Genomic DNA, 17,191 nt, shown 5'->3' with positions numbered 1-17,191 from the left:
ACTCCTGTTCAATATTTTTCCAGGCCACAGGAAGAGTTATTTTACAGAGCAACCTGTTTTCTTCCTTGCAGGTTTAATGTCGATTATTTAATTGTTGCACTATCTTTTCTAAATTTAAAATCTAGAACTCCGCATGTGTTAGTAATAGTGTGAACCTTGTTAGAGATTGTGTTAATTTAAAATTTTGAGACTAATAAATGAAGATTTGTATGATATTTAAACATTTTGTAAATGAGGTAACAGGGTTGAGCGAGGCTCCCCTTATTTCAGTTTTCGATGGCTATCGGGTTGGGATGACCCGAATAAAAATATTTTATTTAATTGTATTTACATGTTGGACATAAGTTGTTGGGCCTTAGTTATGGATTTGAGAATAGTAAGGCTTACTACGGGCCTCGGGGGCTTAATGCCGGCCCAGGTCCTAGTGCCAGTCCGGCCCAATAGGTTGGATCATGACACCATTTATTTAATTAAAAATATTTTTTTAAAAAATATTTTTTATATCTTTTAATATTTGAGACATTCAAGAAAATTAATCAACGAAAAATATTTTTTTAATTAAATAAAAAAATAATTCATTTTTAAGAAAAATAACTTTTATTTTTCAAAAGAGAAAGTCAATAAAAAGTTATTTTTCATTTTCTCAATTTTGATAATCTTATTAAAATGTAAATATACTTATATATACATAAAATAAATACATATAATTAATTTAATATTATAATCAAATAACAAAAAGTATTTTCGTGAAAAATATTTTTTTAAAAAATATTTTTTTTATGCAAATTATTTTTAGTGAAATAAATGGCATCTTAAGTTAATTTAGTGTATAATTAAATTAAATAAAAAAGTAATTTGATATGAAATGGTTGACTCAACAATTGAACCGGTTTGAATCGATTAACCCAATCAATTCAACTCATCAATAAGAGACTTTTTTTTAGTGTGGATAAAGGGAATTAAACTCAAAATTTCATAAAAATTCTTTAAATGAAAATTAATTGAGCCTTAGTAGTTACATGCTTATCATTTCAACATATACCTATTATTATTATTCCATAATAATATAATAAATTTTATAAAATAATATGCCATTTTTAACATATACCTAATATTTCATAAACATTATGAAATTTTTTTATACATTTTATTACTCGAATATTTTTATATAAAATTTAAAAATATTATTAAAGTTTATGTAAATATAATTTAATAAATATTAATTTTTTTAAATAATTAAAATTTAAGTAGTTATATTTATTTATTTATTTATAAGAAGTATTATAATTAATTAATTTTTAATTAATTTATATATATATATTTAATTAAATTTTTAATAAAAATTATTGAACCACTAATTAAATTACTACTCATCAACCCGATTATCACATTAATCAACCTCCAAATCAAATTTAATAATACGTTTATTAGCATTCACACACGTACACACTCTTAACACCTCTCTCAAGTCTCAATCCCATACAAATAAGAGAGCCCAATGGTCTATGCGGCTGACTTTGGACGTGTAAAATACTCTCTTAAGTCGACGACTTGGGTCTATGGGCTCGAAATTTCAGAGGTGACCAGATTTATCTTGTGAGAATTTTCAAGGGCTTGGCTGTCCCCGGAAAAACTGTAACTTCAACATTCCTTCTAGAGGTTGTAAGTTGGTGATCACATCTTTATGTTTTTCATCATTTCAATCTATGAGATTACTTTTTGAATAAACTCATTCATTGATATCAGGTACTGAAAGTAGTTCCAAGACAGGAAATTGTCCTAAAGAAGCTGAACATTCTAGAGCTGCCTTTCTGTTATATATCCATCTGGGCTCAAAATTTCGTCAGCTTGTATTTGATTTGGCCTTCCTCAGGTACATGATCCTCTTTCACCTCTATTTGCTTAACAATAAAGTCTTCAATTGCTTTTAATAATGGGACGCGTTCTTCAGTTTTACAATAACTTTGATCCAAGTCATGTTTTAGGGGATGATGGGTTGCAATAGCACCCTTAAATCACACATGTAAATTCTGTTTGGTAATATTAACTATTTACTATTTTAATAATAGTTAATAATTAATTATTTATATAGTAATTTTAAAATAGAAATATTTTATTATAATAGTTGTTTAAAATCTTTTTCACCTTAGTCTAAAAACTCCCTTAATCTCAATTCCTAAATGTTAAGGGGAAAGTTAGAAAGTTAGAGTAATTTTTCATGAATATTCTCTCGATTTTTACAAACTAGTATAAATATAAATATTGTATTATTAAATAGTGTAGAATCAAAGAAACGGGTAGTATTTTGAGTAAGGCCAAAATATTAAATGCTCTTGTTGTCGAACATGGCCGTAAACTCATTCATTAATTCTTGATATTTAGTTTTGAAAGTAGTTTTGGTGAAATTTCTTAGCATGTCTTGTTGCAAGTGTGTTGAAAGATCATCTTTATTTACGTGTTATATTAGCGGTCTCTAATTTATAAGGAATACATAACGTATATAATTAGATGTGAGATTGGTGAAATTGTTCTAACTAGTTCCCAAATTTTCAAGCTCCATCAACCTATAAGATTCTACAGCTGCCGTTATGTTCTTCTTTTGGTACAGAGGATTCTTAGGCTTAATGTCACTTTGGCATTTGTTGTGCATTGTAGAAGCGTGTAAACTGCAAAGAAACAAAGTAAACATACAAAACATTAATATTTACGTGGTTCACCTTCTTAATATAGGGTTACATCTACGGGCATACCATCTCCACTATAATCAAATAAATAATCATCAATTATAAGCTCAAAATTATACTACCCAATTAATCCAATTACACCCAAGAGAACCTTTACATAAAACTATTTATAGTAAACATATTAATTAGTCATTTCAGTTTTCTCTAAATATAACTCAATATATTTACTATTACAACTATTATATCACAAAGGGTGTTTTCAACTACATGGGTAAGACCTCTCTCACAAATGGATAAGAATAACTTCCTCTTGAATTCTATATCCTTTTTTCACCTTAGGTCGAAGCCCCTTTCCCTTTGTAACGATACAAGTCAGGAGCCGTTACCGACACTAAGGATTGAGTCAACTTAAGGTTGTTGGAACTAGTAGTAAGCGTTAAACCTGTAAACATATTTTTAACACTTGTACTAACAACACTCAAACGAATAAAAAATCATTACAATTTAGTCTTTTCATCCATAAATAAACTTCTTTAACATAAAAATGGTTCATAATTTGAACCTTAATATACATAAATACTAAAGCATATTGGTTCAACATGTATACTCCCAAAAGAGTTAACATAAACATAAACATCATTAATCATACTTAAAATGTTACCTAACTCTAATTTTTTATAATTACCAGAATAGTACTATCCATTTACATTTTACATGTCCATCTACCCTTACATCATACATAGAGAAAGTGTTAAAGCTACCCCTAAGACTCTCTCTTCAAAGAACTCTTCTAATCCTACAAACTTATATCTGGGAGTTAGGAGAAAGGGGTAAGCTTATACAAACTTAGTAAGTAAACTAACCAACATACTTTAAATTTATCATTCATTTCATACATATGCAATGCAACATTCAAATGAGTTTTCACATCATAAACATTTAACGTAGATGGACTTGTCCTCGGTAACTCCCCGAATCTAATGTGCCAAGCTCATACAGAGGCTCCTCAGGACTTTCACTTAGCTTATATATCTAATGTGCCCAGCTTATACAGAGGCTCCTCAGAACTTTCGCTTAAAATGTGATATGTGTCATGCACTAGGGGCATCATAAAGATCTCCCCTTGGATTTTTTTTATGGATCCATAACATACATAACATAACGTAGTCATAACAATGGGGAAGTCAGTGGGTCATTCATCATTCATCAATGTACCAATAATAAATATGCAAATATACAATATATTCATGCTCTAGATACATATATCCTAGATAAATATGACATGATGCATCAGAATAATCAGAAATTAAATTTAAAAAGTTTACATTTATTAAGGTTAGAATTACTCACCTCTTGTAGCCTATCAATCTCCTATCTTGAACGGTAGCTATCATGGAATCCTTAACCTTCCAAATCCCTCAAGCCCAATCCTATAAAATTAGACTCCAAAGAGTTATACAAGGTTTTAACACCTTATACACATATTAAACATATTATTTTAGGTCCTTAGAAATCATGAAACTATGTTTTAGAATCTTAGAAAAGAAGAGAGAAAAAATCAAGTAGAGCCTACTTCGGCTGCTGAAGTCTTGGACTTTAGATGACCTTTTAGTCTAGCGCGGACTACGGCTGCCGAACTTGAAAACTTTCTAGATTTTTTGAGAAATTGCATGCTTCGCTGCCGAACCTGCAGATTCAAACTCTTAAAAGCCCTAAACTCATTCCAAAGTTCCAAAACATAAATAAAACACATATACATATCTCTAGAGCCTAAAACAACTTGAAATCATACTTAATTCTCACATACATTAACCAAAAATTCAATCCTAGATTTTCTCCCAAACCCAACATAACATATATTTAGGATTCCCTCAAATCCATCAAGGGGAATTAACCATTTGAAGCCCATAATACTTAAACATGCCTAAACTAACATTAAAAATGCAATGCCTAAACTAACACTAAAAACATGCAATTTCAACATAAATCACAAAACCCTAACCCTAATATGCATAAACTTTTCAAATCTCATCTTAAAAACAACTTTACATGAAATTCGAGTTATAAAAAAACCTAATTTCTCATTAACATGCTTGGATTTATCTATTAGATCAAGAAAAAAAGAAATGTACCTCTCTTGGAGCTTGAAGGTAAGAAAGTCAGAGCCCTAAAGCTTAAATCTACACTCCCAAACTTTCAAATGAAAGAATCTACTTCTATATTTTGAAAAAACCCAAGGAAATCTCTTCGAATAACTCCTTGTGTGCTACAATAGTTGTAACGCCCTCACTTTAGGTAGTCTGTAAATTCTACTGTTTCGGTGACTAATGTCTGTCTGAACAGTTAGAATGTTTGAAACTACACTTCAACTAGAGTGAGGAAGCATAAATTGACTGAATAAAGATTAATAAAAATCAAGGAAAAATAAAACAAGCAAAGTGCAACTCGGTTAAACGAGCCAGGGGCACAGCGATAGGTGACCTTATCGAGAAGCGACTGTAGTTGCTAATCCCAGACTCATGGGGAAACCCTGTGAGACAAATAATAGGATTAAATTGAAGGCTATAAGAAGTTTAAAAGGTAATAAAAATGCTAAGAAAATTTAATCAATTAGTACAGACAAATATAAACTGATAAACTCAATAAGGGGCATTTTGGTCATTTTAACCCTAGAGTTGAATTTTGACCTAAATGTCAATTAAAATAAGAGAGATTAAAATATATAAAATAAATTAAAATCATGAAATTATGTATGGGAAAATGAAGAAAAAGAAAAGGAAAAAGAAAGAATTGAAAATATAAATACTAATTAAATTATGACATCATAAAAAAGTGTTAACCAATGGGAACTTAACAAACACATTAAGGGATAAGAAGAGGAGTTAAAATAAGACAATTTTGACTAAGTAAATCATTTTCTTCACCTCCTTCTTCCTCTTGCAATCCACCATTGTCATGGTGCTCTCTCCCTTTTCAAGCTTTTGAGCTTGAAATTTTCCCCTTTCTCACCATAATTTTCCTAAGTCCTTTCATTAAAAACTTACTCTACACCATTAGCAAGACTTTGGCTGCCAAGAAATTGAAGGATTTTAAAGTTTCTGCAAGAGCAAGAAGTGGTCATTAAGAGGTTAGTGCCTAAACATGTTTCTTCCTTCTTTAACTAGTTTAGGCATGCTAATTCAAGTGTAAATTTTAAGAAATTAAAAGAAAACTTGGAGTGTGTAGTAACTTGATTTTCAACAGCCATGAAAATGGTGTGAAATTGATTATTTTAATGGTTTTAAAATGGTTAGTGATAACATGTGATGAGGTTTTATGGGCTAGAAATTACATTGGATGAGAATTTTTTGGTGTTGGGAATATTGAGTTAGGGTTTTGACCTAATTTGGTACTTTTGCATTATGGCTTGAAATTGAGCATGCTGAGATGAATTGTTGATCATTTGAAGTGCTATGAATAATAAATTGTAGTTTGGGAGTAAGGAGGAATGAATATTGGGAGTGCATGTTCTTTGCAGGAAATTCAGACCTATGAGTCCAGTGTAAAAAATTGTCTATAACTAAAATTGTGTGGCTCTAATTGGTATGAGGCTAATTGGAGATGAAACTAGACCCAAAATACCCCATTTTTCATGAAGAAACTCTGCCCAAATTCTGCCCATAAGTTGACCAATTCATTGTCCCAACCCGGATATCCAAACACTGAACTTAGAAAAATGATCAAATGAACAGAACAGTACATGTTCATTTGGCCATAACTTCCTCTAGACAGGTCCAAATGACCTGAATTTTATACCATTGGAAAACTTAAACATAGGACTACAACTTTCATGAAGAACTCAGAACTCAGAAATGTCTTTAACCAAACCAAATTACTAGCATAATTTAGGTCAACAAAACTGTCCAGAACCAAATTGTCCAAGAATTCTGGACTTAGGCATACCTGACCAGTTTTGGCAAAATGGCCATAACTTGGTCTAAAAAAATCTAAATGTCATCAAAATAGTGGCAAAATTTTCACAAGACATAGATCTACAATATTAATATTTTGACCAGAACCCAAGGGAACTAAGTCAAATTGTTATAAGAAGTGAGTACACCAAATCCTGGAATCTGCCTCAACTACCATCTGACTCCAGAACAGAATTTATATCATAACTTTCACTAGGAAATCCTAAATGGGATAAGCCAAACTATTCTGGAAACCTAAGAGATAGGAATTCAACTTTGATTTAGAAACTTTTCTCAAAACTTGAGTGTAAGAATCCTAAAATGAGAGTCAAAACCACTGACCTGAACTTGGAATCTTGTAGACACAGGATACCTGAGTCCAGGCCAGTTAATTTGCTATAATAAATTCTACAAGACCTGAAAAATTGTAATTCAAAATTCTAAGTGATCCTAAAACATAGGGTAACGACTTTCATGAGGAACATTAGGCTTAAAAGTAGTTGTAACATGTCCAAATAATTAGGAAAAAGTTGACTTCAGAATCTGCCTAGTTCTAGAACTTTAGTGAGTTAAGGAACTAGTTTTGGTTATTTGATCATAACTTGAGTTCTAAAACTCCAAATGATATGATTCAAAAAGAAAAACAAAGATAACACATAGAGGAACAACTCTTATAAAGGATGTATGGCTAAACTGTTAGGTGAAGTTGAAACATCAAATCTGGACCTTAAGAAAGGTGCATAAAAATTACTTGTTATATTTGATCGATAATGATCAATATTTGATTATAATTATATATAATTATTATAGGAGTGAATTAAACTGTATAATTAATATTGTATATTCATTATTATTTAAGTGCATGGACACTGGACGTAATCATTTGAAAATTTGAAAATAGCAAAGAATTGAAAGAACTATATTGAAAACAACAAATTAATACTCAAATAAATATGAAATGCACCTCAAGGTGCATATGCTAATAAATTAATATTATTAGCACATTAGCAACACATGTTGGATCCAGTGAATCACAGCACTGCAATTTTAAGGACAGAATTCAGGTTCGATCATTGGAAAAGACATTATTAAGAGATATAGAGGTATCTTATTATAAAAAAAATATTAATAATGCATTAAAAGAATTACATAAAAAAATTCGAAGGCCACCCAAGTACGAGATGGAGGAAAACTTCTAAGGAGCAACTTTAATCCAATTACAAGAAAGAGAACCTCTCAAACAGCTTCTTTAGATAGGGGGAGGAAACCATTACCTTTCCAGTAAAACCATCAGCTGATCTGCCCAAGTGAACTCGAACTACAACAGCTACTGCAGCACAGGTTTTGTCCTTCTAAGTAATATCAGAGTTGAACAAATATATATTTAATAGCAATAAATAAAAAAGTTTGAGAGTAATGAAATACAATTTTCAACTTTATAGAAAGAAAACACACAAAAAATGATTTTTCTCTGTTTTGTACTTTTGTTTAGGTGGAAAATGCAATGTTTGTATGTGAATAAAAAAAGTAGAGGGCACGTGATGCTTCTCTAGTAGAACTTCACAGCTAGGCCATGGCTAGACTTTCACCAACATAAATGATAGCCTGCCTGATTACTCTCTCTGCAGTTTTTCTGAGTTCATCAAATCTTTTACTAATCTTGATTTCAAACGTAAATAAACTCCATTTTTTGTTCACTGATAGATATTTGATAGTTAAGATTAAAGCTAGCATCCATTGCAGAACCATTTATATTTGTTTTTAAAGAATTATAAGTTTTCTCTATGTTCAGATTGAGAGCTTTATCTGAACCTATCCAAGGAAATCAAATTAGAAACAGAACTGATTCAAACAATGAACTGTAAAAATTCTAAAACATCATAGAATAATTCTTCATTAAAGTACTTGTGCAAGTGTGTGTAGGAACTCCCACAAGCTAATAATAGGAATATCACTTGCTTAATTCTGCTGTCCATTTCTTGAGTAAAAGCCTTCTTGTTTGTGCTTTAATGGAAGAGACCAAGGATGCTTGTCAATTCTGACATGTGCTAATCGAACTCATACCACAGTCTATAATTCACGTAGGACGAAGATGATATAAATGTAGCAATCTCCGTCCTATTCCACATGAATATTGTCACCTTTGTTTGGAGAACTCCCATATCTGCTACATGTTAGTATTAATCAAATGTCCAAACATATATCTATGAATAAAAATTAAAATTTAGAACGTTAATTAGATTAAACTCTGTGGTTCAAGATTAGGTGGCATGGCAACTCTTCATGAAGGGACTTGTAACTCAGTCACACCACCCAGTTCTCTTGGTAGCTTATCTTGGAGAAGGTCAAGCCCATTCAATTGAGCTCCTCTCGAAGCTCAGGAAGATCTACTTTATATTAAAATTTCAGCACAATTTTCACCAAAACAACGCCCAGAATTCAAATCAATGCAATAAAATCCGTGGTAGTTAATTTCTAATCTAAGAAGCTACACCCCTTCATTAATTGTTAGAAAAATGACAATCATTTATGTGTCGTTAGTTTTGAACTCGAGTTACTTCATCCTCTGTCTCGGCCTTTCTCTCTTGCATAAGCATAATTTCATCTAGGACAGGTGGGTATGCAAACTTACTGAATTCACACATTCCATTGCTTAGGGTTTCACTCCTCTCCTCTTTTCATGATGGGATCGATTTGGATCACAGAAAAACCAATAATCTTTTTTATTTATAATTTTCAGAAGACCCATGTTCATTTGTATATTATCTTGGATTAGTGTAAATAAAAACTTTCTTTTTGAAAAGTTTTGTTGCAATTGTCTCTGACCCAGAGAGTGTCAGAGGATTGTCGGCTATATTTGGTTGTTAAGTTTGAGGTTTATTCAATTAAAATTGCTGAAGTCAATTGAGTTTAACTTTCTCTTATATTTTCTTTCAATTTTTTTAGCTTATATTTTCTTTCAATTTTTTTAGCTAATAAATAGTGGATTCTTTGGAAAAAAAAAAAATGGTGGATTTCAACAATCAACTTTAAGCGGTGGGCTAAGAGAGGCATTTGGCCCTTCAAATTTTGAAAATTTTCAAAAATTTAATAGTGATTTTTAAAATTTTTTTCTATTTTTTTATTAAATTTTGATAAGTATATGACTTTGAGGATTTTATAAGTTTTAAGTGAGTTTAATAATAATTTTATATAAATTTTATTTTATAGTTATGAAATGATTATCATCCTTAATTATTCAATTCTTTCGATTAACACTTATGTAAATAATTTATTAACAAATCATGTATTTTAATTGGACCCTTTTAAACTAAAATTTTTAGCTCTGTCACTATTTTTAAGTGTAATTGAATTAAAATTAAAATTTTAAATCTGATTGTTATTTGTATTGTATGCGATGGACTATCTAAAGTTTTGCCTTTTTTCGTGAATTAACTTTAAAATTTTAGTTATTTTTACCAAAATATAAATATACATGAGTTTAATTAATTGTGATGTTACTTATCATATTTTTTGAGTCTCAAACTATAACATGTTTTGATACCATACAAAATTATCATTGATCCAAAAAGCGCTAAAATTATCAACAAAATTGGGTTTAGCTCCTCCTGTATGTATGTATATGATCAAAGTGGGATTTCAACAAAGAGTAATAATAGAAAGTTCAAAAACTTAATTATGTTGAATCAAAACTCAAGCACTAATATTATTTTCTTTTACACATTTACGTGTACACCCTCACTAACTTGCTATTGAAGCACTTCATCACTCACCACGCATATTAGCGTCGTTATTAAAACCGAACTAAATTGGTTGAATGAACAAGTAAATCAAATTTTAGGTTTCGTTTATTTTATGAAAAATATTTTTTTAAAAAATATTTTTTATATTTTTTAGTATTTGAAATATTTTAAAAAATTAATCAATATAAAATATTTTTCTAGTCAAAGAGAAAATTAAATTCTTTCTAAAAAATGACTTTTATTTTTTAAAAGAGAAAGTGAAAAGAAAGTTATTTTTTATTTTTTAAACTTTGATAATCTTATTAAAATATGAACACATATATATAAAATAAATAAATATCATTAATTTAGCATTACAATTAAATAATGAAAAATATTTTCAAAAAAATATTTTTTATGTAAAATATTAAAAAATATTTTTCATGAAAATATTTTTCATATAAAGTTATTTTTCGTCAAATAAATGAAATCTTAATTTAATTTAGATTATAATTAAATTAAATAAAAAAGTGATTTGATATGAAATAGTTGACTCAATAATTGAACCGATATGAACCGATTAATCCAATTGATTCAACTCATCAATCCGAGATTTTTTTTAGTGCGAACAAGAAGAATTAAATTCAAAATCCCATTAAAATTTTTAAAATGAATATTAATTGGGCCTTAGTAGTCACATGTTTATTATGTCAAAATATATCTATTATTCCATAATAATATAATAAATTTTATAAAATAATATGTCATTTTTAACAAATACCTAATATTTCATAAACATTAAAAAGATTAATTGTTAAATATTTATGGAATTTTTTATACATTTTATTACTCGAATATTTTTATATAAAATTTAAAAATATTATTAAAGTTTATGTAAATATAATTTAATAAATATTAATTTTTTTAAATAATTAAAATTTAATTAGTTATATTTATTTATTTATTAGAATAAGTATTATAATTAATTAATTTTTTAATAAATATTATTGAACCACTAATTAAATTACTACTCACCAACCCGATTATTACGTCAATCAACCTCCAAATCAAATTTAATAATACGTTTATTAGCAGTCACACATGTACACACCCTAACGCCTCGCTAATAAGATAGCCCAAAGTCTATGTGGCTGACTTTAGACGTATAAAATACTCTCTTAGTCGACAACTTGGGTCTATGGGCTCGAAATTTCAGAGGTGACCAGATTTAACTTGTGAGAATTTTCTAGGGCTTGGTTGTCCCCAGAAAAACTATAACTTCAACAATCCTTCTAGAGGTTGTGAGTTGGTGATCAGGTCTTTACGTTTTTCATCATTTCAATATATGAGATTACTTTTTGAATAAACTCATTCATTGATATCAGGCACTGAAAGTAGTTCACCTGACAGTAGTTCCAAGACAGGAAATTATCCAAGAGACGCTGAACATTCTAAAGCTGCCTTTCTGTTATATATCCATTTGGGCTCAAAATTTCGTCAGCTTGTATTTGATGTGGCCTTCCTCAGGTACATGATTCTCTTTCACCACTATTTGCTTAACAATAAAGTCTTCAATTGCTTTTAATAATGGGACGCGTTCTTCAGTTTTACAATAACTTTGATCTAAGTCATGTTTTATGGGATGATGGGTTGTAATAGCCACTTAAATCACACATGTAGATTCGGTTTGGTAATATTAACTGTTTACTATTTTAATAACAGTTAATGATTAACTATTTATATAGTAATTTTAAAGTAGGCATGTTTTATTATAATATATAGTTGTTTAAAATCTTTTTCACCTTAGTCAAAAAAACTCCCGCAATCTCAATATCTAAAAGTTAAGAGGAAAGTTAGAAAGTTAGAGTAATTTTTCATGAATACTTCTCAATTTTTAAGTATTAGCATAAATATAAATACTGTATTATCAAATAGTATAGAATCAAAGAAATGGGTAGTATTTTGAGTAGAGTCAAAATATTAAACGCTCCTCTTGTCGAACATAGCCGTAAACTCATTCATTAATTCTTGATATTTAGTTTTGAAAGTAGTTTTGGTGAAATTTCTTTGCATGTCTTGTTGCAAGTGTGTTGAAAGATCATCTTTATTTATGTGTTATATCAACGGTCTCTAATTTGTAAGGAATACATAATGTATAAAACTAGATGTGATATTGGTGAAACTGTTCTAACTAGTTCCCAAATTTTCAAGCTCCATTAACCAATAAGATTCTATAGCTGCCTTTGTGTTCTTCTTTTGGTACATAGGATTCTTGGGCTCAATGTTACTTTGGTATTTGTTATGCATTATGAAAACATGTAAACTATAAAGAAACAAGGCAAACACACGAAATATTAATATTTACGTGGTTTATCTTCTCAATATAGGGCTACATCCACTATAATCAAATAAATAATCATCAATTACAAGCTAAAAATTATATTACCCAATTATCCAATTACACCCAAGAGAATCCTTACATAAAACTATTTATAGTAAATATATTAGTTAGTCGTCTCAATCTCCTCTAAACATAACTCAATATATTTACTACTACAATTGCTACACCATAAAGGGTGAATTCAACTACATGGATAAGACCCCTATCACAAATGGACAAAAATTATTTCCTCTTGAATTCTATACCCTTTTTCCACTTTAGGTTGAAGCCTTTTTCCCTTTGTAATGATATCAGTCAAGAGCCATCACCGACATTAGGAATTGGATCAGCTTAAGGTTGCCAAAACTCGTAGCAAGCCTAAAACTTATAAATATACTTTTAACACCTATACTAACAACGCTCAAACGTATAACAAATTATTACACTTTAGTTTTTTTATCCATACATAAACATCTTTAACATAAAAGTGGCTAATAATTTGAACCTTAATATACATAAGTACTAAAGCATAATGGTTTAGCATATATACTCCCAAAAGAGTTAACATAAACATAAACATCATCAATCACACTTAAAATGTTACCTAACTTCAATTTTTTATAATTACTAGCACAATACTATCCATTCATATTTTACATATCCATATACCCTTACATCATACATAGAGAAAGCATTAAAGCTACCCCTGAGACTCTCTCTTCAAAGAACTCTTTTAATCCTGCAAACCTGCATCTGAGGGTTAGGGAAAAGGGATAAGCTTACACAAGCTCAGTAAGTAAACTAACCAACATACTTTAAATTTATCATTCATTTCATACATATGTAATGCAATATTCAAATGAGTTTTCACATCATAAACATTTCACATACGATGGACTTGTCATCAGTGACTCCACAAATCTAATGTGTCTATCTCATATAGAGGCTTCTCAGGATTTTCGCTTAACTTATATATCCAATGTGCTTGGCTTATACAAAGGCTCCTCAGGACTTTCGCTTAAAATATGATCTGTGTCATGCACTAGGGGCATCATAAAGATCACCTCTTGGATTTTTTTATGGATCCATAGCGTACATAATATAATGTAGTCATAACAATAGGGAGTCAGTGGGTCATCTATTATCCATCAATGTTCCAACAATAAATATGCAAATATATAACATATTCATGCTCTAGATACATACATCCTAAACAATTATGACATGATGCATGAGAATAATCAGAAATTAAATTTAAAAAGTTTACATTTATTAAGGTTAGAATTACTCACCTCTTATAGCCTATCAACCTCTTATCTCGAATGGTAGCTATCATCGAATCCTTAACCTTCTGAGTCTCTCAAGCATAATCTTATAAAATCAGACTCTAAAGAGTTATACAAGGTTCTAACACCTTATACACATATTATTCTAGGTTCTTAGGAACCATGAAACCATGTTTTGGAACCTTAGAAAAGAAGGGAGAAAAATCAGGTAGAACCTACTTCAGTTGTTAAAGTCCTGGACTTCGGATGGCCTTTTAGTCTAGTGCTGATTGTGGCTGTCGAACTTGAAAACTTTTCAGATTTTTTGAAAAATTGCATGCTTTGGCTGCCAAGCCTACAGATTCAAACTCTTTAAAAGCTCTAAACTCATTCCAAAGTTTCAAAACATAAACCAAACATATATACACATCTCTAGAGTCTAAAACAACTTGAAATCATACTTAATTCCCATATACATTAACCAAAAACTCAAATCCTAAATTTTCCCCCAAACCCAACGTAACATATATAAGGATTCCCTCAAATCCATTAAGGGGAACTAACCATTTAAAACCCATAATACTTAAACATGCCTAAACTAACACTAAAAATGCAATGCCTAAACTAATATTAAAAACATGCAATTTCAACATAAATCACAAAACCCTAATCCTAAAATGCATAAACTTCCCAAATCTCATCTTAAAAACAATTTTATATGAAATTGAAGTTACAAAAAAACCTATTTTCTTATCAACATGCTTGGATTTATCTATTATATATATATATGTGTGTTATCTCTTCTTTCGAAGCTAGAAGGTGAGAAAATCAGAGCCCTAAAGCTTAAATATACTCTCCCAAACTTCCAAATGGAAGAATCCACTTTTATATCCTGAGAAAACCCAAGGAAATCTCTTCAAAGAACTCCTTGTATGCTTCAATAGTTCAGAGAGAGAGAGGCGAAGAGAAAAACCTAAGTGTTTTGATAACAAAAAGAGCTTAGGACCCTCTTTATACCCTCACTATCGAGGGACTTTCGACTGCCAAAAGTCAAGCTTTTGGCTATGTCTATTCTGTCCAAAAATAGTATTTGAACAGAAAAAAGGGATTTCGACTATTGAAAGTCCATCTTTTGGCTGCCGAAATTCTTTCTGCTTAAAACACATACTTTAAAAAAAAACTTTTAGAAAAGAAAACTTTTAAAACATTTGTATTTTTTAAATACATTTTGAATATCTCAAACAAATATACATAAACATATTTTCACATATTCAGAAAATGACTAATATTACACCCTTAATGGGACTGCAATTGGCAGGAGTCCCTCACTAATGAGCAAAGCTAAATCCTCAGCAATTAGCAATGCCACTTTCTGCAATGGGTGAAAGCTCCTCTCTATGGACGTCACTCTCCATGGGTAAAGTCAAATAACTTTCTCACAATATTGTTAGTCACTTCAATCTTAATTTAATTAAAAATTTTACTCAATTTAGAAATAATACTAAAATAAGAGTTCTATCTATGTAGATAATATACCTCCATCTTATGAAAAATATTTTTCTTAGGTAAAGGTTTTTCAAATCAACTAGAATTTTGGGTTATAAATATAACATTATTTTGATTCGGCCACCGACAGGTATTTAATCTTTTTTCACCTCTACAAAATAAATGCAACTTGGTTCTTTGCATATGTTTTTTCTTTATCGAACGGTTCTTTGCATAATGATTAACAATTGAAAACATCGCTCAGGAAATACGCAGGCCAACAGTGTACAGTTCAAACAACTAGGAAATGTTATCATTGAATCTGGAATAAGTGAACATAAACTAACAGGATGATTGCCTGCTTCAGACCCAAGAAAGACAGGAAAACGGTAGAGGAGACATCGTTAATGATAAATGGGCGAATGCTATTGGAGTCTTCAGTCGCTTTTAATAATGGCAGAGGTAATCCAATTCGTAGCTTCTCTTTTCAAGAGCTAAACAGTGCCACAAATAACTTCGATCCAAGTCGAATTTTCTGGGATGACTATGGGTTGTATAAATTGTACAATGGTTTTCTACACGATCGCCCAATTATATTGAAAAAGCTTGAAGGAAACAGAAAGAGTGTAAAGTATTCTATTAAAGATATTGTCTTTGCATCACAATTCAGCTCCCATAAAAATGTTCTAAAACTGTTGGGATGCTGCTTGGAGACTGAAATTCCCCTTCTAGTTTTTGAGTCTGCAAAGAATGGAACTCTTCATGATCACATATACAATCCTCATGCACCCAATTTTCGACCCTTGTCATGGAAAAGCAGGCTGAAGATTGCTCTTGGTGTAGCTAATGCCATTGCATACCTTCATGCTGCATTCCCCAAGCCTATTATTCATAGAGATATCAAACCCTCTAATATCTTGCTAGATGAAGACTATGTTCCCAAGTTAGTAGATTTTACTTTATCTGAATCTATTCCTGAAGGTCATTTCCATGTGCAGCATGGATTGTGCATAGAGAATGTTCCCACACACATACTGGGATTTCTGGCTCCTGAACATTTCTTGAAAAGTTTTATCAATGAGAAGGTGGATATTTATAGTTTTGGTGTAGTTCTTTTGTCGCTTTTGACTGGAAAAAGGGTACAAAATCCTTTTCCTTCTGCACCTCCTGGGAACTATTCTTTGGTACAAGGTGTGAAGAAATATATGGAGACCCAAAAGTTTAATGAGATTGTAGTAGACCCTGCAGTTTTAGAAGAGGGACCATGGCCTGGGAAAGAGCAGCAACTGCAGAACTTCGCAATGCTTGCACTTCAGTGCACCTGTGATCTTGAAGACAATAGACCAGAAATCATTGATGTGGCAAAACAACTCAGGCAGATGTATAAGTCTGCAATCTCAAATTGCTGACATAAATTCTGTGTTGTGTGTTATTTCATGGATTTAAACATGTTTGATGTAACCATGTGTGTATCTTTCAAAACGATGAAACTTGTTATTTCTTCATCCTACACAGAAACATGTTAATGCTACTATTAATCTATAAAAAATTAATTAGTATTGTCAGTGTAAAAGAATATCATTGTTATATGTCAACTTAAGTAATTTTAGAAGCAGGGTATGAATCAACATATCATTCTGTGTTGCAAAATAATTTGAAAATATTTAAATATAAAACTTATATTATGTTTACCTCAATCTAATTA

The 17,191-nt window shown here is 30.4% G+C and overlaps 1 protein-coding gene across 2 annotated transcripts; it reads left to right on the top strand.

Annotated features, from left to right (window-relative positions):
* Positions 1 to 1,525: 1,525 nt before the first annotated feature.
* On the top strand, positions 1,526 to 17,045 carry LOC110670704 (non-functional pseudokinase ZED1). Of its 2 annotated transcripts, XM_021832849.2 has the most exons (4): positions 1,526 to 1,659; positions 1,747 to 1,873; positions 11,742 to 11,883; positions 15,752 to 17,045. In XM_021832849.2, the coding sequence occupies exon 4, from the start codon at positions 15,837 to 15,839 to the stop codon at positions 16,893 to 16,895; it is 1,059 nt and encodes a 352-aa protein (XP_021688541.2). In that variant the 5' UTR covers positions 1,526 to 1,659; positions 1,747 to 1,873; positions 11,742 to 11,883; positions 15,752 to 15,836; the 3' UTR covers positions 16,896 to 17,045. The 2 variants fall into 2 exon arrangements, 1 of the variants encoding a protein (XP_021688541.2); XR_009149565.1 differs by lacking the exons at positions 11,742 to 11,883; positions 15,752 to 17,045 and adding an exon at positions 8,895 to 9,379.
* The last annotated feature ends 146 nt before the right edge of the window (positions 17,046 to 17,191 follow it).

Source organism: Hevea brasiliensis, chromosome 6 (assembly GCF_030052815.1).
Source record: "Hevea brasiliensis isolate MT/VB/25A 57/8 chromosome 6, ASM3005281v1, whole genome shotgun sequence".
Classification (NCBI taxonomy): domain Eukaryota; kingdom Viridiplantae; phylum Streptophyta; class Magnoliopsida; order Malpighiales; family Euphorbiaceae; genus Hevea; species Hevea brasiliensis.
The sequence above is the reverse complement of the archived record's forward strand: the minus strand, read 5'-3'. Positions and strand labels throughout refer to the sequence as shown.

Coding starts and splice junctions, on each gene's coding strand:
- LOC110670704 (XM_021832849.2), top strand. CDS start 15,837: ATGATTGCCTGCTTCAGACCCAAGAAAGACAGGAAAACGGTAGAGGAG.